A 22,149-nucleotide genomic window follows, 5' to 3' on the forward strand; every position below is an offset into this window, starting at 1 on the left:
GGGAATTTGGGTCAGGAATTGATGGCTTTGGTCACAAATACACACTTTCTAAAAAGATAGATAGTTGGAGGAAAAGATTACTTACTGAGACTTATACTGATTTCCAGATTTCTCATTCTTTCCCCTACATAATTCTTTGTGATTCTCTATTAATATACAAGAGCCTTTTAAAATTAATCTATCAAATAGGAGCATATAATGTGTACTATTCTGCCATGTGTATCTGTGTATTTGTCCCTATCATCTATGTATCTCTCCTTGTATCTATTTATGTATCTATCTTTATCTATCTTAGTATCTATACTTGTATTTATTTACCTGTCTTTGTATCTATCCTTGTATCTATTTACCATCTATCTATACATATAAGTGTCTACCTACCTATCTATCATCTATCCATATCCATCCAAGGTTTTTCCAGAGAGGCCCATATACATCATCCTATCTCCTAGGCCCAGTCTGATGCACAGATAATGGTTTCCTGCCTTCTGCTACTACAACAAGGGTATACAGATAAAGGTCTTCATTATTATCCTGGCATTTAGGGGCTGCACAAAAAGGGGTGTGCATTTGTATTCTGACAGAGAAGCCCTCTCCACAGACACCAAGAGTATAAAGTGGCTGTCTCCGCCTACCCTCCCCAGTGAGAGGACACACAAATGAGGGTGTCAAGGTGGCCAATATCTTGAGAGCCTCTGGGAAGAGAGATATGGCTCAATGTGCACCTACTCTGCACCTGGCACTTCACATATACCATCTCACCAGATCCCCATATTAACTGTGAAGTAGGGACTGTTTCCTCCCCCAGACAGAGAAAGAAGCAGCCTCAGATGGGTGACACAGAGATGCTGGGTTTCAGCCACTGGATTCAGCCACATACCATGTAGATGTGCCTGGATTTTCTTAACTTGTTAAGTGAAGCCACTCACCCAAGATCTGTTGAGATATTGTTACCAATGGGATGCAAATACTGCCCAGAAGCCATTTTATTTTGAAGCTTCCTTTATCTGACCTGCTGGTCCTCAGGCTTCTCTCTCCCCTTAGCTGCGTTCACTGCTGTGGATAAATTCAGAACAGTTTTGCAACGGCCTTCTGTGTGCCAACACTGCAATCCGTGCAGGGCAGAAATGCTCCCTGCAACCCACTAGATAAAGATTTCTATTCTAGAACTGGGGCAGGGGGAGGGGGGTGGGAATGGTGGGGGGGGGTGGGGGGGGGACAGGCCTAGAAAAACGCTGGTCTCTGCTGCCACCATCTGGATTCCTGAAATTTGGAAAGATAGGCTCCAGATCAAGAAGCAATGGCCTTAGTCTGTTTTGCTTTTTCCAGAATGTCTTAGAGTTGGAATTGCACAGTATGTGGCTTTTCAGATCAGCTTCTTTCACTTAGTTGTATGCATCTAAGGTTCCTCCATGTCTTTTTATGGCTTCATAAATTGTTTCTTTTAAGCGCTTCATAATATTGCATTGTCTGGATGGACCACAGCTTATTTATCCACTCACTTCCTGAAGGGCTTCTTGGTTGCTTCCAAGTTTTGAGAGTGATGGATAATGCAGCCACACTCTTGGGTGTCTAGTAAGCAGCTGCCCCTTCTATGGAAGAATCAAGAAGTGGCTCATACTGTTGGTCCTGTATGCTGATTTTGGATTGCTGTGAACCAATCTGTCCAGTAGGGTGCAGGGAAAGCTTCTGGGGGAGGTTCCCTGCTTAATGTGGAGTAGGAGTTCTCAGGCAGGGTGGGGTGGATGGGGGTTGGGGTGGGACTGTGTCCCACAGGTAACATCTGGGAATATCCAGAGTCACTTTTAGTTGTCACTACTGGCATCTAATGAGTAGAAGCCGGGGATAATGCTCAGCGACCTACAGTGCAGCCCCTTCCCCAGCAAACGGTTGGCCCCAGATGCCAGCAGTAAGTGTGGTGTGAGAAAACACCACCATATGGTCCTTTCTCCTTCGTCTTGTCTTTATAAAGAGAAGGATGGTGCGCTACTGCCACCCAGGGGGAATTCAAGGGCATTGCGGAGAGCAGCATCCTGATCTTCCTGTGATGATCAATTAGCTAACCCCATGAATATCTATCAACCCGGCGGCCGCTAAATGGGAAATGGGAAAATTCTGGTCAGTGATTGCAGTTAGGTTCTCTGTTACCTAGGACTTAGAGCAGTGGTCCCCAACCTTTTTAGCATCAGGGACGGGTGCTCCTATGAACATCTAATGTCTGATGATTTGAGGTGGAGCTGAGGCAGTAATGCGAGTGCTGGTGAGCAGCTATAAATACAAATGAAACTTAGCTGGCTCACCCAATGCTCACTTCCTGTAGTGTGGCCTGGTTCTTAACAGGCCATGGACTGGTACTGGTCCGTGGCCCAGGGGTTGGGGACCCCTGGCTTAGAGCATCAGAATTGATATGGCTTCACCCCTTTCCCTTCCCCATCTGCAAAGTGTGCAGGGTGGGTAGAGGTCAGTTCTTATGATGTGACACCAAGACAGGGTCCTACTGGAGAAAATCACAAGTGAGGAGCCCAGAGTCAGCGAGGAGGCAGCTCTCCCGCCAACATGGTCCCCACCCCACAATTACAGTACCAGATCAGAGCAATGCCTCTGAGCTTGCCAGAGGTTGCCCTCTGGGGAGGGTCCCTGTCCTCTTGGGCCCTGCCTTCCCCTGTGCAAGCATAAACAGGTAGGCAGGGGCTGGGCAATCTAGGCCTGAACACCTGGCATTTGGACAGTGAATGTCAGCTATTTGGGGAAGAGTCTGATACTCCTAGTCACCTTTCCAAAGCCAACTCTGACTACCAGGTGAAAGGACATTGTCCCTGTGGGAGGGAGGCACGAAGGATGCAGACCCAATCGTTTTGCTGTCAGGAGGAAAACCTTCAGTGACTTCCCACTGTGCTCAGAACAACCCCCAAGGCCCTTGCCCTGGCCTCCCCTGTTCTCATGTGATCTGGCCACACCCCACTCTGCCACGTGCTATCCCGGCTCCAACTTCAGGGGTTTTGTGCCTGCTGCCCCTGTGCCCTGACACCCTTCTTGAGGGCTCTGTGATATTCAGCTCCCTCTTGATATTCAGCTTCTGCTCTCACTATACTCCTTGTATCAGTCAGGGTCCTCTAGAAAAATAGAACCAACAGGATACATAATAAAATATGTAATAAAATACAACACAATATTTTCATAATATAAACACATGACTTACTGTGAGCCATTTATTATGAGCGATGATGGAGGCTGAAGAATCCCACCACCTGCCATCTGCAAGATGGAGTCCCAGGAGAGCCAGTGATACCAGTGTGTCATTCACATCGCACAACTCACAACCCATGGGTCTAATGTGCCAGCCTGATATGTGAACTAACTCTTCTGGAACATGTGTTTAAAAAGTATTTCTGCAAAGAAACTGCAGATTGAAGATAATGTGAATAACATAAGCCTCAGTAGACAATGGGACTGATGTTTCTCCCACACCTGGCATAAATTTTTCATCGACCACATATAGGGGCAAGGCAGAGCAATCACCATCTAATTTGATCTGATGGAGAACATGCCTAAAAAATTACCAGGTTTGAAAAATTATGCTTGAATATGAAGGTTGAATGAGATAATCTATAGGTAAGTGTAGAGAACAAAGCCTGGCACATGAGGGCTCTGTATTCCCTGTGTATTACCTTCCAACATCATCATTATCATGGGTTAAAGAATATAAGAAATTATAAAAGGAACATATTGGTAAAAATGCAAAAATTTCCCACACTCCTGGGAAGATACTGATTGTTCTGTACCCATGGTAACAAGCAGCTGCCCAAACGGGTTTAAACCCGTTCACTGGATCCAAGACAGCTTGCCACAGCATGCTTTTCCAAGCCAATGACTCACCTCTAGCTTCTGAAATTCAGCCAATAAGGAAGGATCCACTTTGATGAATGCACCTGTGAGTGCCAGTGTCTCACCCGAGTAACTACATGTCAACTCACCCTGAAGATACACCAATCCCTAAATTCCATGTTTCCCCCAAATTCCTATGTATATAAGATTAGCAGTTTGCTCTGTTCAGGGAGACAGTTAATCCTTTATTACTCTAACCAATATATTTGTTTATATATCAGATATTGAATACTAGTCACGTCATTCTTCAATGTCCAGATATATGCTTTTAAAAAGGTGTCTTTTTTAACACCAGCATAGTTGTGTTATCAAAATTTGGGGGTAACTTTTAAGGACCTAAGTCCTGCTACCTCTGCTCTTGAATCACATCCCCACTGACAAAGAAGGGCACTTGACACCTTTTCCAAATGCTCAGTGTTTATTTGCTTCCTTCTATGTGCTCTGAGGTGGGACAGACATTTCATACAGACTGACATTTTGTGACTTGAAGGTCAAAAGCCTACATCAGAGGCAAATGCAGTAACCAAATTAGACTGGACACTTGAGGATCACTACCAACGCGGGCATTGTGAGAATGAGAGATCATTTTCCACCTGAGGAAGAACCCCGGGCACAGCTCTCCCCAGTAAGACAGCCTTTACAGTTCTTCTGTCTGTGGGTGTGGGTGGGAGGGTTACTCATCTTCAGTTTTTCCACCAATACCGGTCATCTTCATCCAAAGAATACCAACCATCATCAATTACCATATGCGGCTTGATTAGCTGCACGTGCTCCAGCAGCTTTCTTATTTGAACAGGATATTGCCATTTCCACAGCCTGCGGAGGGAAAAAGGGAAGTCGTGATGCTGGAAATTTGCTTTCTCTTGTCCCTTCCTCAACACTCCTGGAAAACCCATGGAGGATCTGAAACCCCTTCCTGTACTGTTGAGGGCAGGTTGTGTGTACTCCACATAAAAAAGTCCCTATATGTAAAGGCACTCTTGGGTGTGTCAGGTGCCACACTGAGCTTTTGTGGGCAAGTGCCCTCACAGCAAACCTATGAGGCAGGCGTGATTAGTCATCCATCTATGATCTCTTCCCAAGAACTGACTTTGAGCAGGTCTTGTTATAGTGTTTGGAGGGACTGTGATGAACGAGATCAACCCCCCACCCTGACACAGCTTATATTCTAGAAGAGAGAGAGACTGGTATTCAAACAGACACATGAGGACACAGGCTCTAAGAAGGCCAACTAGGAAAAATCAGTTTTGACTCATCCATGCTACTTCAACTATGAAGTCCCTTGGTCACAAGCTGATTTTTGCGTAAGGCTATACTGCATCATGAGTCACTGAAACAAACATGCTCTCACTTCTCTCAATCCAACTTTTCAGCTCATTTGATGAAGTGGAGCTGTAATATTTCCCTTTCATGCATCAAGATCCCCAAATCCATTGAGCCATGCTTTCCAATCCCTCCCTCTCCTTCCATCTCCTCCTCAGACTCCATGCTACCACCATTCTGTGGTCTTTCTGGTCATACTCATCTGCCAAAACTTGACCCTCTGTGAATCTGTGAGCTGGACCATACAGGAGAAGGCAGTTACTCAACTGGGAAGGTGGCTACTGAAATAAATACATCATTACAACCAACCTCAGTGGGTTGTCCATCTTAACTATTTGTCAGTTGTAATTCAGTAGTGTAAAGCACATTCACACTGTTGTGCCACCATCACTACCACCATCTCAAGAACATTTTCATTTTCTCAACCTGAAACTCTGTCCCCAGTAAACAACAGCTCCCCATTCCCCCTCCTCTTGGCCCCTGGCAGCCACCATTCTCCTTTCCACCCCTATGGATTTAACCACTCTAGGGACCTCACATAAGAAGAATCATACAGTATTTGTCTTTTTGTGTCTGGCTTATTTTACTCAGTATAATGTCCTCAAGCTTTCACAATTTCCTTCCTTTCTGAAGTTGAATAATATTCCATTGTATGCAGATACCATTTCATTTATCTATTCACCTGTCACCAAACACCTGGGTTGCTTCCACCTTTTGGCTGTTAAGAATAGTGCCGCTGTGAATGTGCAGGTGTGAATATCTCTTTGAGATCCTGCTCTCAGTTCTTTTGGCTGTGTACCCAGAAGTGAAGTTTTTGGCCTAGATAGCAATTCTATTTTTAGTTTTTTGAGGATAAACATTTTATTTGTATGTTGTCTTTCTACTCTCCCAAACCCACCACAAAGTAAACCCCATGATATATGGACACCTTGCCTCTAACTCCCATACCCTGTGTCCCCAGAACCCAGCATGGTGCCTGGAACATAGCAGGCATTATTGGTTGAATAAGGATCTGGTTGCTCAGCCACGACCTCACCTTCTGTGATAAACTACTTCTCTGCCAACTAGCATGTCCGCAATGGAAAAAGGTTTGTGTCTCAAATGATGATTGCCAAGGACTTACCCAACAATCTGTAGATTAGACCTGGGATGAGCAAAGGCTGGACACAGTTTCATCATTCCTTCTGGACTGAAATTGTTTCGCATCAGGTTTAAGCTGGTCAGGCACTGGTTGCAGGAGAGAGCCAAGGAGAGGCCCTCACAACAATCAGATGTCAGGTCACATGCCTCCAACCTGCAGGGCCAGAACCCCCAAGAGATAACGCCAATGATCAATGATCTGGATTGATCCTTCTTCAACTTGTTTGACTTCCACTTCAATGTTCAAAAACACAGTTGTAGGCTCTACCCCTAGAGTTCATGGTTCAGTAGTTTTGAGGAGGAACCTGTTTTAACAAGCCTCCTGGGTGATTCTAATGCTGACACTAACATTTGAGAACCACCAATGTCATTGCTTGCTTTTTGGTCCATCTTTCTCACTAGACTATATATTCTGCAATGCCCATATTTATTCACCTTGGTACCCCACCACTTAGCACCATGCCTAGCACTCACAAGTTGTCCTATCAACTTTTACTGAGTGCTTACTACCTCCAAACGATGGTCTCAAGCACCTGCCATTTTACTCATTCCGTATATTGCAGCCCAGTTGGAATTTATGTCTCAGGCTGTTACTATGCCAATGTTGTATTCTGCCTAATTGAATGGAATCAGGAAAGTTGGAACTTTGTCTCTGTTTAAGCAACGTCAAGCTTGGATGCCCAGCCCCAAAGGGATGACCCTGGGAGCTTACCCAAGCCTCCTCAGAGAACTCTTCCTTTGCTTCAATCCCTCGCATAGCTCTGCCATCCCACTGTCACCCAGGGTGTTGGCAGCAAGATCCAAGCTCCTGAGGTGTTTGCTTCTTGTGATCATGTAGGACACATTCTTGCAGCAGGCGGCAGTGAGATGACATTTCACCAACCTGCAGACACAGTGAGAGATTATCCACATCTCTTGAGGAGAGTGCTGCAGTGGGATAACATTCAGAAACATTAGTGGGGATTTCCTTTATTCCTTCTTAACTGGTCACCTTTCTGTCCACCCCTGAATGGCTAAGGGTGTGCAGAATTCATTGGCTCAGGAGACAGATGGCATTGGAGAGTGGGGAAAGTGTTTGATGGGGCTGGAGGTAACTTTAGAAAAAGAAATGAGTGCATAAGAACTTGCTTCCCACCTGGAGGTAGGATAAAGATTCTCCATGGTGGAAGGGGAGAGAGAGAGAGAGGGAAAAAAAACGTGGGTAAGTGGAAGTTGGTGAGGTCCCTGAGAGGGAGAGAAAGTCACTACAATGCTGGGTAGGGCTTGAGATCCAAAAGGAGAGTCATGTTGTGCTTCCCAGGACGAGTGGGGGAGGGTGAGTGGAAATGGCCCCTGCAGTAACAACTGGGTGCTTCATTTGAACAGAGATGATGGAAACAGCTTCAGAGTCTTGTATCTTCAGGTTAGTGTGCTGAGGACATAATGGCCCCATTGAGGATAAGAGAGTCTGTCTTCATGATCCATTCATGACAAGAATGAGGAAGGACCCAGCTGTGCGGGCTTATACCTGAAAGTTGGGTGAGGACAAAATCTTTGGTGCCAGCACGGATAAATGGTGGTGGTGAGGACCAGGTAACCTGACACTTAAACACAATCCCCAAAAATGATATCCACAATGACTAAGCTTAAGTTTCCATGCCATGCAGAAGGAGAGTTTGAAATGCCAATTTCACGAAAATAGGTGAATTCATACTTGGGAGACAGTTAGAGTTTTGTGGACTATAAGCTCTATCAACCCCTTTCTTTTGCTTATTTTGGGGGAGGGAAAAATCACGTAATGGTCCTACTTGTTGATTCATTAAATTCTACCCTTGTAATTGATCATAAGAAAATTCTATTAAGTATAGAAAGATCGATAAGATACACATGACTTGAAGCACTATACACAAGCTAAGTGTCCAGCTTTAGGGGATTTTAAAAGTATTCCAAGAAATGAAATATTGTACCACATTCATTTAATATTATAATCTGCATACAGGGGTCCCCCATTACCTGTGGGTTCGGTCATTCATGGTCAACCACAGTTTGAAAATGTTAAATGGAAAATTCCAGAAATAAACAACTCATAATTTTAAAATTCTGAGTAGCATGATGAACTTTCATACCCAGGACATGGATCATCCCTTTGCCTCCAAACTGTAATTGCTACCTAGCCATTAGTCAATCAGTAGCTATCTGGGTTATCAGATGGACTGTTGTGGTATCGGTGTTTATGTTCAAGTCACCCTTATTTTACTTAATAATGGCCGCAAAGCACAAGGGTAGTGAGACTGGCAATCTGGTAGAAATGCCAAAAAGAAGTCATAAGGTGCTTCATTTAAAAGGTGAGTACGGGACAACAAGATATTTTGAGACAGAGAGAGAGGGGGGGGGAGGAGGAGGGGGAGAGAGAGACCATATTCACATAACTTTTCTTACAGAATATTGTTATAATTATTCCATTATTAGTTATTGTCATTCACCTCACTGTATTTAATTTATAAATTAAACTTTATCATAGGGATGTACATACAGTCAAATACAGTTTATATAGGGTGCAGTGCTATCTGTGTTTCCAAACATCCACTAGAGGGTCTTGGGATGTATCCCCCATGGATAAGGGAGGATGACTGTGTTTTCAAGGACAAAATGTGAGATCAAAGGCAAAATTTTGGTTCCTTGGGAATTCTAGTCCCCACCCCCAGTGTATGGTAGCTGAGGACCACCTGAGACTAGATGTGCACAATATTTAGAGCTCTGTGCCCACTATGTGGTAAGAATGCTAGGATCTCTTCTTTGTGACACATTAAATGCTACTTATGCCACCAGGAGACATTTACCAAAATATTAACAATGATTATTGCTTGGTTGTGAGATTAGAGATTTAGTTCTGTTCACTGAGTTATCAATTTTTCTACAGTCTGTTTAGTGATAGAATATTTCTGTTGAATAGAAACATTCCAGTAAGGGTGAAGAAATTGAACCCAGAGAAAAAGGATTAAGAGAAAAGCAGTCCCTCCTGTCTCCATTCCAAGCACAAAATGAGGAACTGAAGATTAACTTTGGACAAGAGAATGTGTTTTGAGATGTAAATAGGTTTTGGAAATCAAGGATGACCTAGCCCTCCATACACCCTGCCATGGGGCTTCTGTTCAGAATGATTTCTGTCCTTGTCACACTTGTAGTGTCAGCACATCAACTTACCCAGAGTGTCCACTGGACCAAATGAGATTCAGTTGACCCCAGAACTAATTTTTGTTTCCAGTACTCTTACTCATATCTCCTGACCTTCAGGGAACCTCAGCCTCCACTGTGGTAGAGATGACCCCCAACAACCATGGGAAACTTACTCCAAGTCCTGGAGGTGACAGGATGGTTCTGCCACGACCTCACACAGAAGGTTCATGCCATTGTCTCCCAAGGGGTTCATGCTGAGGCTCAGATGCGTCATATGTTGGTTGCCAGTAAGTGCAAGAGCAAGAAAGCCACAGCCAGCGACATCTACATTGCATTCATTTAGTCTGTGGGACGCATGTAAGGGAAAGAGGAAGATCACACTCATGACTCAATGTGACCCTGGATAAGCCACTTCTCTTGGCCTCAGCTTGCCCCTCTTCTGGGAAAGGATCATATTTGTATTTAAGAAGACTGTCAGGCACGCGTGTCAGATTGACCTTGAAGTGTTAGGTGCAATGCCTAATGCCTATGCTGCATGCTGATCAAGATCCTCTGTCTATCTCCTGTTAATTCGTCCTCATACTCAATGTACTAGTTCCCTGTTGCTGCTGTAACAAATCCCCACTAATGTGGTACCCAAGAACACGTGTGTTATAGTATGGCTCTGGAGGCCAGAGACTTGCTGTTAGCAGGACCACGTCCTTCTGCAGACTCAGAGGGAGAACTATTTCCTTGTCTTTTCCAGCTTTTATTGGCTGCCCACATTCCTTAGTTCCTGGTCACCAGCCAGCAATTGCATCACTGACCTCCATCATCTCATCTCCTCTTCTGACCCTCCTGCCTCCTTTTTTCCTTACAATGACACTTGTGATGACATTGGGCCACCCATGTGATCCAGGATCATCTCCCCATCTCAAGATCTTTAAACACACCTGTAAAGTCCCTTTTGCCATATAAAGTCACATAATCACAGCTTTCAGGAGTGAGGATGTGGACATCTTTGGGGAGGGGTGTCATCATTTTATTATCTTCTCTTGCACTCAGTATCACCCCATCACTTAGTCACCAGGGAACCTTGGAATGTGTCACAAGGTAGACTTATTAAAGTCCTATTCTTTAGCAGAATTTCTAGCTGTAGGCCTACCATTAACTCATGTTTATTTTTCACTCACATGAAGTTATTGGTGGATTAATTGGTCAAAGAGATAAAACAATAAAGCAAAGCAATCCCAACGGAGCGAGTTGACAGTAGGGGAGAGGAGTGACAAAAAACTTTCATTCTCACCATCAAACCAAAGATTTAAAATAAGAGAGCAATCTGACAATATGAGGAGGCAGCTGTTAAAATGGTGATGTGGACACCTGGTTGGACAATAGCAGAGCACACAGCATCCAACAACTGTGTGCCTGATTCCCTGGAGTTGTGTCACACAGCTTTTGTGGCTGCTAGCTGTGTGTCACCAAAACCCCGTCTAAAAATCTCATTTACTTATTATCCAACTCTCCCCTACCAGAATTTAAGCTACATAAAAATAGGGACCCCACCCATCTTTTATCTGTTACCATGAGCAGCTAAGAATGTTAGGGACTTCATAAATACAGTAGATCCCCATTATTCATAGATTCTGTATTTGTGAGTTTGCCTGATGACCAAAATTTACTGGTGACCACCTAAATCAATACTTGTAATGCTCATGGTCCTTCATGGGCACACAGGAAAAAATTTGAGTCGCCCATTGCACACATTGCCAGCTAAGGTCAAACTCACTTCGGCTCTTATACTTTTGTAAACAACAGTTTTCTGTGGTCTAGTACCACATTTTTTTCACTTCTGTGCTTTTTTTGGTTCTTGATTTCATTGCTTCAAAAGTAGAGCTGAAGTGCTGTTTAGTGTGTTAATCTCAACAAGTCTGTAATGTGCCGTATGGAGAAAATGCATGTGAACCACTCAAAACAAGGTTAGCTATTGACCCTTTGATAAAAATATTGTAACCAGAGGATACAGGACTCCTAACCCTCTGTTCTCCCTCCTGCAACAGGGACCCTGGATCAGTGTCAATAATTCAGTGTTCTCGGTGACTTTATAGAACATAACTGTTACAAATGAGAATCGACTATTTAGATGAATGGAAACTTTCCACTGTAAGAAAATGCAAACGAAGAGATAAAATTTTTCAAGGAATTGTGAAATCTATAAGGCGATCAGTAGGGACAGGATATTGCACGTAGCAGGTCCCTTCATCCTGACTATTTCCACGCTCCCTACTCTTAAACAGAGGTACATGCTATTTGTCACAAAGCTACAAAGTCCTCACAGGGGATTGAGGTGGACTCACATCAGCCTCTGTAGAGCACAGCTGAAAAGTTTTAAGGCTCGACACAACAGATTCACGCCTTCACTCCCCAGGCTGTTGGTTGACAGGTACAGATGTGTCAAGCTCTGGTTCCCAATGAGAGCCATGGCCAGATCCTGGCAGCCGGCAGCTGAGAGGTCACAGTTCCCAAGTCTGCAAGGAGAAGCCCCAAAAAGGAAATGATCAGGTCTAAAAGTTGCACCTTTCCCTTGCAAGGAAAGGAAAGAAATGGCACCCCAATAGCTGACATGCCCTTAGAGATATACTACGTTGTCACACCATGTCTGCATTGAACTTGTGAACTCAATGTCAACAATGATACTCTAAACATTATGGGTGGTTAGGTGGCGGTAACCACTATGGGAACATGCGAGTACTGTGATTCTACTGTCTGGCTGGCTGTTTCTGTTCCTCACATGTACTATAGAATGAGGTTTTTCTGAAATGAGTGACCTTCCTATTTAAAGTACATACGTTTAACATATCAGGACCCCTAGATATAAGCAAGACAGTCTACCTGCTTCTCAAAGCTTAAGAAGTGGTTGTACTTGAAAATAAGATTTCAATAGTACCCCTCTCATGGGATCATGACAAAGTTAAGTGAAATGACACATCTAAAGTGCTTAAAGCAGGGTATTGCATTTAACAAAACTACATAATATGTGTGGTGGTTTCTTTCAATAAAGGAAGGAATGCTGCTTGTGTTTAACTTGAAAGGGGTCAGGATATGCTATCCCAAAATATGCCACTTTGCATCATTTTTAACTGATGGCAATTGAGACAAAGCAGACACAGAAAGAGCTCTTTGTCATCCCCCTATCTGCCTAAAAGCAAACATTTGTCTCCCCGTTTCTGTATCAGGAAAAAGACAATGTCCCTTATCACCAGAGATAGAGATGAGTCTTGATATAACTGTTTTCTACCATTCATCCCCCCATACACTTCCTAATCACCTTCTCATGGTTTCTCAGCCCTAAAAGCCAAAACCCCTTTCCTTTATCTCCTCACTTCTCCACAATTTATTACCCTTTGTTAAAATGGAATAAAATGTTCTGAGTCTAATTGTGTGTTTGGGTTTTTCACTTCCTTTTTGAAGTCCTCCTGCCCTTAAAAAAATTAACATCAATATAATTTGTATGCCCTTTCTCCTGTTAAATTGTCTATTGTCAGTTTAATTTGCAGGTCTCAGACACAGAACCTAAGAGAGTAGATAAAAAGGTTTGTTGTTGTTGTTGTTGTTGTTGTTGTTGTTGTTTACCCTTTTACATGCTGATGGAGAGAAGATACTTTGTCTTCTACTGTTGCTTCGACTATTACCTTCTACAAAGGGTAATTTGCGTTATTTGGTTTTCAACTCTTGCTATGACTTTAGAATCAAACTCCTACTGAAGTCCCCTCCCCCTCCTCAATTACTTGGACGATCTCAGTTAAGACAAGATAACTCTGGTGAAAGAAAGTGCAACTCACATCAGCTTCTTCAGGGTGCACTGTGAGACTTTCAAGGCATCACAGAGAGGTGTGATGCCCTGGTTTGTCACCTTGTTTCCCATGAGGCTGAGAGATTTCAGGCAGGTGGATGTGACCAGGATTTTGGAGATTGCCAGACAACAGGTATGAGTTAGTCCACAGTGATCCAACCTGCAGACACAATGTAAAACTCATGCCTATCTGTCCTCCAGAGGCAACACAGTTCCCTCGCTCATCATATGCCAGGCATTCTGGCCTTTCTACTAGTTCCTGGACACTGCTTGGTCTGGCCTTTGGCTCTAAGCATCACTATTCCTCTGTTTGCGTCATCCCTCCTCATCCCCAACCCTAGGTCTTTATGTGACTCTATTTTTCATTCGAGTCCCCTGAATGTTACCTCTTCCAAGTAAGCCTGTCTCACTATCTTAAATTGTGCCTGCTTCATCCTAACCCACCTCACTCCACTCTGTCCAGCATTATTTTATTCACAGCAATGATCACCAGCAAACATTTCCTATATTTATATACGCACTTATTTATTTTTAATTGAAATATATCTGACATACAACATTGTGTAAGTTTAAGGATAAACGTGGATTTGATATATTTAGATATTGTGATATGATTGCTATTGCAGCAATAGTTAGCTCCTCTATCACTATCATATAAGGGTTATTTTTTTTTTGTGTGGTGGAAATCATTAAGATTCAGTCTCTTAGGAAAACAGGCAGTGATTTCCTTTGCAAAGAGAGTCCAGGAAACCCCTTCCTCCAAGAAGTCCTCCTCATTCTCTCTTTAGTTCCTTTCCAATGGGAACTTTACTGCCTTTAAATTATTTTTAGTTAGTAGAGTGGGTTAATCTTAATACAAAACTTTTACATTCTTTTTGCTTACAGAACATAGAAGCCTTCACAAAGAGAAATCCCAATGTTAATACATATTTGTATAGATTCAGCTGTATGCAAATATTTCTGTGCAATTTATGTAAATTAAAACATAGCCGAGTACAAAAAAAGATGTAGTCTCTCAGCAATTTTACCTTTGAAGTTTACGATACAACATTGTCGCTTATAATCACTACACTGTGTGTTAGATCTCCAGGACCTATTTGTGTATGAGTTGCAATTTGTAACCTTAACCATCTCTCCTATTGTTCCAGTAACCCTCATTTTACTGTTTTTACAAATTTGGCCTTTTCAGAGTCCATGTATAAGTGAAATCATACAGTATTTGTCTCTCTCTGTCTGGCTTATTTCACTCAGCATGATGCCATCAAGGGCCACCCATGTTGCTGCAAATAGCAGGATGCCCTTCTTTCTCACTGCAGAGTAATCACTTGCAACCATTTATTGTCCATCTCCTCCCTAGGTCATAACTGCCATGAGGGAAGGTGTCTAACTAACTTGGCTGGCTCCCTGCTGTGTCTTCAGCACCCACACAGCAGGCACTTGAGCATTTGCTGAAAGGTGCAAACTCCTGAGAAAACTTGCAATACTTACAAGAACTGAATGTTGTCTACCCCAGGACCCTCCTACCCGATTCTACCACAAAGCACATCTCCAAGGTGTGACTTATCAATCTGCCATTATGCTAGTAGCATCTCACTACACCCAGGCTCGTTACTGGCAAAGCACCCAGAGAGAACTGGCAGCTGCTTCCTCCTTGTTCTCAGAGACGATTGTAAAATCACCTGGCATTGGGTGAACACCTCTGCACCTCCATCCTTCAAGGACTTCCATGCTTCAGATGACTTCCTTGGCTACATTCTTTAAAGTGAAGCTTAAGAGTTAGAGAACACACACAGGGCACAAAGCAAGTCAGTCTCCTGCACTCACTGTGTGTCCATGAGCAAAGTCCAAGACAGGGCCCATGCTTCTGTGTCTCAGGATACCTAGGGCATCCCAAAGCAGTGCCTCCAGACCAAGCCAATCAAATCAACAAAACACATGCTCGAGACTTACAAAACTGTGGTAACAGCCCCAAAGTGGAAATGACCAAAATGTCCTTGAATAGAGGAATGATTACACTACCCAATAACATTCAGCAACAAAAAGGAACACACCAAATGGCCTTGATAGATCTCAAGGGCATCTGCTGATGGAAAAAAAAGCCAATCTCAGGTGGTGACATACTGTATGATTCCACCTAAAGAGTATTGTCAAAATGACAAAAATTAGAGATGAAAACATGAATGTGGCCAAGGATGTGGGTTGGTGGGGTAAGGAGGGGTGTGGCTCTAAAGGCTGACACAAGGGTGATGGCACTTCTGTATCTTGTTTGCTGTGTGGTCTCAGAAATCTACACATATCTACATTTCACGTTTAGTAGCATTAAGTACATATACACTGTTGTGTGACCATCATCGCCATCCATCTTCAGACTGTCATCCTCCCAACTCTAACATTTTTGTAACTTGCTATGCATTATTATTTCAAAATAGAGATTAAAAACAACAAGAAGAAACCTGAAATCAAAGAAGAGAAAAATGAAAACCATACCCAGGACTTACCTCAAAGACTGCAACGAACAACTAGGGTGTCTTAGTGCTTCATATGCCATCCCTATATCTTCATCTTTCAGGTGAGTGCCTTCTAAGCTCAGGTATTTAACATTACAGTTGGTAACAATAGTGTTCCAGAGATAATGGAGACCAAAGGTAATCTGTACACTTTTAAATCTACAGAAGACAAACAAAAAAAAATATGCATTAGGCACTGGCGATAGTCATAGTCTGATTTTTTCTTTTCACACTTTTCCCATTTCAACTCCCTCTCTCTATATGCATTTAATTTTAAAGCAACAAATATAAGCACCTATGATGTGCCAGGCACTAGGAATAGAGTATTAAACAATGCTAATATTCTGTGCTCTTAGAGTTTCATCTGGTGGGGGAATGCATTCAACAAAATGTCAAACAAGAGAAATAGGCTTAAGAATGAAATACAAGAAATGAACAAACAAAACAGAAACAGACTCAGAGATACAGAGAATATTTGATGATTGCCAGATGGGAAGGGGTTGTAGGGGTGGGTGAAAAAGGCGAGGGGATTCGGAAGTACAAATTGACAGTTACAAAATAGTCATGGGATGTAATTACAGCACAGGGAATATAGTTAATAATATTTTAGTAACTATATATGGTGTCAGGTGGGGACTGGACTAATCAGGGTGATTGCTTCACAAGTTATATCAATGTCTAACCACTATGCTGTTCACCTGAAACAAATATAATATTGAATGTCAAATATAAATGAAAAAAATTAAAAATTAATCCTACCTCCAAAGAATGAAATACATATAGTCCATTGAGAATAGAACTATACACAGATATAAAGTCCAGTTCAAGTTGAAGAAAAAAGGCAAATGTCAAAACAATACATATAATGTGATACCATTTGGATTAAAATCATTCATACACCAATATATACATATAATTGCACAGAAAATACATGAGATATGAAAGTAGTTAGGGAAGTAGGAAGTTGAAGTGGTGTCAAAGGACTTCACGCGATTTGTAATTCCTAAATCTCTTTGCCATTGTCATGTATTCCTGTTGTGTTACAAATACAGTGATGACATAAGTATTAAAGCAAATTATAGGGTATAACAGGAGTTTAACACAGAGACAGCTAGTGGGAAGGGGTTCCCAAGTGGAAAACATGAATCTGACTGCTGACAGAGGAGTTTGGTATAGGACCTTAGGTGAAAGAGGCATTATCTGTTATTCTGAGATTACCAAGCTCCTACACACAGCCCAGTTTAAGGACAGTACTGAGAGAACAGAGAAAAGGCAAAAAGGGGCAGACTTTTGCAACCAAGAATGTGACTTGCTCTAGCCTTGGTTGTCACTTGTGCTTTGTTTGTTCTTGGAGAGAAGAGCAAAGAATAGAACCTTTGTCTGAAGCAGAACTAGTACTTTGTTTGCTACTCCAGGGGCCTGGTGGGTCCCTGGAGTCTACAACAGATTCAAGAAATTATTACATGTTCAAGTATTTGTTACCTATGAATTAGCCTAAAAGTACTCAGCACTGATTTAAAGCCTCCTGTAAATCATGCATTTTGATCTTGTCATCACCTCAGGCTCTACCACTTGCCTGAATGAGTCCCACCCATCATGTGCTTTTGGGAACTTGGTCCCTGTACCTCCCACAGTACTCATCCCCTCTGAATACATTGTACAGATTGGTCTTCTCTCAGCACGTAGGAGAGGAGAGCTGTGACATGGCCATGAAGGGGCATGTACCAGAGCAGGGCAGGCTTACGTCAGATTCTGTATTTTACAGGTTGGCTGTCTCAGCTTGATGCACAAGGTCTTCATGGCCCATTCATTCAGGATGCTGCCACTTAGGTCCAGCTCTTGTAGGCTTGGGTGGGTGCTGAGCATGAAGCAAAGATTTTCCCACCAGTTGTCAACCAGGACCTTGAACTGCATCCTATATTGGAGAAGACGACTAACATTTGTTTCCACAGGGTGGATATTAACACAAGCACCAGTGCAAGAATGTCAGAGTTGAGGGACCAGAATCTATTGGGAAGAGATAGGGATGGCTTTAGAGGCTTAGAGACCAGCTTAGTGACATCACTTTGTGCTTTGCACGAGCAAGCACTTTCATACCCACCCTTCGTCCTGAGTATTTGGTACCCCAGGGGATATGCTAGGATGACTTGGAGCTGCTGGCTCTCAAAACAGATTTCTGCTTAAATTCTTGCTCCCCCTTAAATGCAAAATGCTGTGGCCAGTATGGAAAACAGTATGGCGTTTCCTCAAACAATTCACTACCGTACAACTCAGTGATCCCACTTATACAAAGGAATTTAAATCAGGATCTGAGAGATATTTGCACTCTGTCATTTGCAATAGCCAAGATATGGAAACAACCTAAATTTCCATGAATGGATGAAAGAAAATGTCACACACATACACATGCACACACACAAGAAAGTGGTAGCCATATGAGGTGGCAGATATGCTAATTATCTTAACCAAAGTGATTATTTCATTGTATGAAAACACCAACATCTCCAGAAAGACAAAAGGCAAAGAACCGTAAAGTGGGGGACTCACTCTTGTGGAATCATGGGCCATGCCTCAGTCAACTCATCTTCTGAGAAGATCTCTTGAACATCCATCCTAATTCTCCGCAAACAGTGGCAGTGCTGGAGACAGTAGAAAGACACAAGCAAGTCCATTCGCCGGTTAATTGAAAGCCATACCTCTTGGAAGCTATTCAATGCCAAGCTGACAAACTCTTCATCTTGCGTCTCGAAAAGACAGTAGAAGGAGTCCAGGAAGTCTTGTGGGGCAGCAGTGTTCGCCCACTGGCCCAGCAGAGAGACCCAGTGCAGAAGCACCCGCTTCATCACCGGGGGCACAGGACACCCAAGCAGGTCACCCAGAGCCCTTGTAACCTCTTTGTTCATCAGGCCAAACAAGAAACGCTTCATCTGGAGTAAGTGGACATTGATGCCAATCTGTTTGAGCTCCATCAAAGTCCTAATATTCTCAGTGAGCAGAGGGTGGGGGTCCCAGTCACTCTCCAACCCTTCTAGGATGTAGTACAAGGCAGCAAAAAACTCTTGGAGGCTGACATGGAGGAACGTGTAGCAGCTGTCATCATGGCCATCTTGGTGAAGGATGTTCATGTGAAACAGGGTGGAGAGCTTCGAGTCTGTCAGGCCATGAACACCCAGGTCGTCATTGTAGAACACAAACTTCATGCCCCATACCCCCTCTGTGGCCATCTGGCACAAGCCCTTCAAGACAACTCTTTCTTCTGGGCTGAGACAATGGCTGAATGCATCCCGAGGGGTGAGCTGATGGACCACAAAGGTGACGTACAAGCCTGTGAGGACTTGGCAGGTGCACGGCAGACTCTTTCCTGATGCCTCTTGGATCTGGAGGGCCTGGAAGATGAGTGACAAGATGACAGAGCCCTGGCATTTTTCAAAGAGTGGATGGTTGTGTGCCACTGAGTGCAAGATTTGTAGTTGTTGGTGCTTACTCTTTGTGTGCTTGAGAAACAGCTGAACCCTCCCTTCTACTGACAAGCCTTCAGCTAAGAGGTAGCGGGGAGATGTGACCATGGCCTGGAGCTTTTCCACACCTACGTCCCTAACTGTGATTATCAAGGAGGACCTGGGGAGCAGCACCTTCTTCAGCAGACTGTGCATCAGGACCGCCACGGGCTGCTTCTCAGCCCAGTCATCACAGAGGTTCATATCATCATCCTTAAAGGCAACATCCAGGTCATCAAAGCCATCAACCACAAACAAGAGCCTTTCTGGCTGGGATGTGATCTCCATCATGGGAACCTGGGAGTCTGGCCACTCCCCAGAAATTAACTCCGTGAAAGTGCTCTCCCTCCTTGACTGTATCTCTCTGGCATGGAGAAAGAAGGCGTAGGAGAACATGCTGGAGTATAGCTCCCCACGAGCCCAGTGCAGGAGGACCCTCCTGGCCAGTGCTGACTTCCCAAGCCCTGACTTTCCATGTAAAATCACAGTATGGGGCCGGAAGCCCTGCTGGTCTGGGGTAAAAGCACCCGACAACACTTGCATTTGCTGACAGTCAGAGGCAAAGCTTTCAAAATCATGGCACGTGTCTGACTTCAAGGCGAATCTTGTCATCACATGAGCTTTGTAGTGCCAATTATAACTTCCTTGGCCTAAGTTGGACAGAAGAGAGGAGAAGAAAAACAGGAAGCAAAGTCTGGAGAAGTCTGGATTTCAGACAGTCTACAGACATGAGAGTTTTGTTTCTTCCCAGCAACATGCTGACAGCAAACCCTACCCCTCCTCCCTCCATTTAAAGGTCCCATCCTCAAAAGCTTGTGGACTTTCTACAAAATGGCTCCTTTTGTCCCATAACCCGATACTTCTTTTCAGAACTTCATACCTGACACCTTGCATTTTTATTTGCTTATGGTGTATCTCTTCCCAGTAGATGCTACATGAGACTTTTAAATTTACCGCTATATCTTTGGTATTTATCCCAGTACCAGGCACCTTGTGGACACAAGTGTTTTCTCAATGAATAACCTACACCGACGGTCATGTGAGGCCTCTGAAAGATGGAGGAGCGTGGGGGAGAGGAGTACATGTATGCATGGCCCCAAGGTCTACACTTGCAGGGTGGGCTTGCATCTCCAATTCTGTCCTGGCAGGTCCAGGGTGCTGTGGAGATGCATGTCCATGTGACAGACACAGAAAGGGACACACAGCTCTCTGCTGTACTTCATATCCCCATAACTATTTTGTAACTATTTTAAAGTATTTGTACTTCATCCTTTCCCTTTTTACCCAGCCCCCAACCCCCTCCCATCTGGCGACCATCAGTTTGTTTTCTGTATCATGAATCTGTTTCTGTTTTGTTCATTTATTTTGTTCTTTAGATTTCACATATAAGTGAGATCACATGGTGTTTGTCTTTCTCTGTCTGACTTATTTCACTTGGCATAATGCCCTCTAGGTCCATTCATGTTGTCACTAATGGCAAGACTACCTTCTTTTTATGGCTGAGTAATATTCCATTGTACATATGTATCACTTTATCGTCTTTTGATGGACACTTAGGTTGCTTCCATACCTTGGCTATTGTAAATAATGCTGCTGTGAACATAGGGGTGCATATGTCTTTCCAAACCCTAATTCTTTCACATTACCCTGTTTTATTTTTATCCCAATGTTTGTCATAAACTACAATGTTTTAATTATTGTCTAGCCCCTGGCTCACAATGCAAGGTTCATGATAACCTTATTATTTTATCTCCATACCTCCAGCTTCTGTGACAGTCTCAGACATCCAATAGGTACTCAGTAACATGAAAAATAAAAACCTAATTCTGAGTCCTTACATTTTCTGGTAGCAGAACTAGTTTTTAAAAAGACAGCAGGAGTCTTGTATGTGTATACAAGACAATTACTGGCTCTATATTAAGATCTCTACACAAAAGTTCTAAATCTTACCTTTATTTTGTATCATGTCTATGCTTAAGAGCTACGAACCTCTCTCCCTGTTGCTGTTTTGTTTCGAAAATTCCAGGCTCTGGTGTCTAACTCACTACCTTCAATTGTCATGGAGACCTCACATTCAGTGCATCAAAAACTCATTTCATCTTTGACCTTCAGCCCAAAACTTCCTCCTCCTAAGTTTTCTGTAACTGATAATTAGAAAAAACTAGTTGTGAACTTATCTTGTAACAGGTATTTGGCTCATTGTTTTGTACATAAACCTAATTTTTGCCTCGCATCAACCATCTATGGTAGTTTGTTCATCTTTAAAGTGGGGATATTCTTTATGAGATTGGTATAAAATACCAGTTACAAAATGTGAAAACAGTGAGTGCCTGGCCCATGGGAAGTACTCTAGAAGTGTCATTAACATTAGTACTAAAAAATGGACAGTACTGACAGCCATCAAGTTTTCAAATATTTGTCCAACAAATGACTAAGTAACTCATGCTGTGCCATCATGCTATGTTATACAGGTAGGAAAAAATGCCTAGTTTGAAGCAATTCCGTAGTTTGAGATTTAGATCACTGATTCCTGGCATCACCAACCACCAGTTGTCTCAGTAGAAGGTGGGAGCCATTCATGCAGCTTTTTATTCTGAAACCCCAAACCCCAAATTCTATTAAATAGCTCATAAGTTAAATCACTTCTTTCCATGACCACTTCCTTGTATATGAACATTAATAGCAGCATTATTCATAATAGCCAGAAAAATGGAAAGCACCCAAATGCCCATCATCTGATGAATGGATAAAGAAAATGTGGTCTGTCTATAGAATATTACTCAGCAGTAAAAATAAATTAAATTAAGCC

General features: G+C 43.0%; 1 protein-coding gene across 1 annotated transcript in view; it reads right to left on the minus strand.

Moving 5' to 3' along the window:
- Nucleotides 1-4,300: 4,300 nt before the first annotated feature.
- The window catches only part of NLRP5 (NLR family pyrin domain containing 5), a 28,936-nt gene continuing 11,087 nt past the window's right edge, over nucleotides 4,301-22,149 (minus strand). Inside the window, exons 5-13 of the mRNA XM_036232676.1 lie at nucleotides 18,391-19,990; nucleotides 17,588-17,758; nucleotides 15,835-16,002; nucleotides 13,326-13,496; nucleotides 11,841-12,011; nucleotides 9,678-9,848; nucleotides 7,061-7,231; nucleotides 6,332-6,502; nucleotides 4,301-4,701 (exon numbers count right to left, since the gene is read on the minus strand). Of these exons, the coding sequence (XP_036088569.1) occupies nucleotides 4,569-4,701; nucleotides 6,332-6,502; nucleotides 7,061-7,231; nucleotides 9,678-9,848; nucleotides 11,841-12,011; nucleotides 13,326-13,496; nucleotides 15,835-16,002; nucleotides 17,588-17,758; nucleotides 18,391-19,990 (2,927 nt within the window). The 3' untranslated portion in view covers nucleotides 4,301-4,568. The remainder of the gene's footprint in view (nucleotides 4,702-6,331; nucleotides 6,503-7,060; nucleotides 7,232-9,677; nucleotides 9,849-11,840; nucleotides 12,012-13,325; nucleotides 13,497-15,834; nucleotides 16,003-17,587; nucleotides 17,759-18,390; nucleotides 19,991-22,149) is intronic.

Source organism: Rousettus aegyptiacus, unplaced genomic scaffold (genome assembly GCF_014176215.1).
Source record: "Rousettus aegyptiacus isolate mRouAeg1 unplaced genomic scaffold, mRouAeg1.p scaffold_m13_p_14, whole genome shotgun sequence".
NCBI lineage: Eukaryota > Metazoa > Chordata > Mammalia > Chiroptera > Pteropodidae > Rousettus > Rousettus aegyptiacus.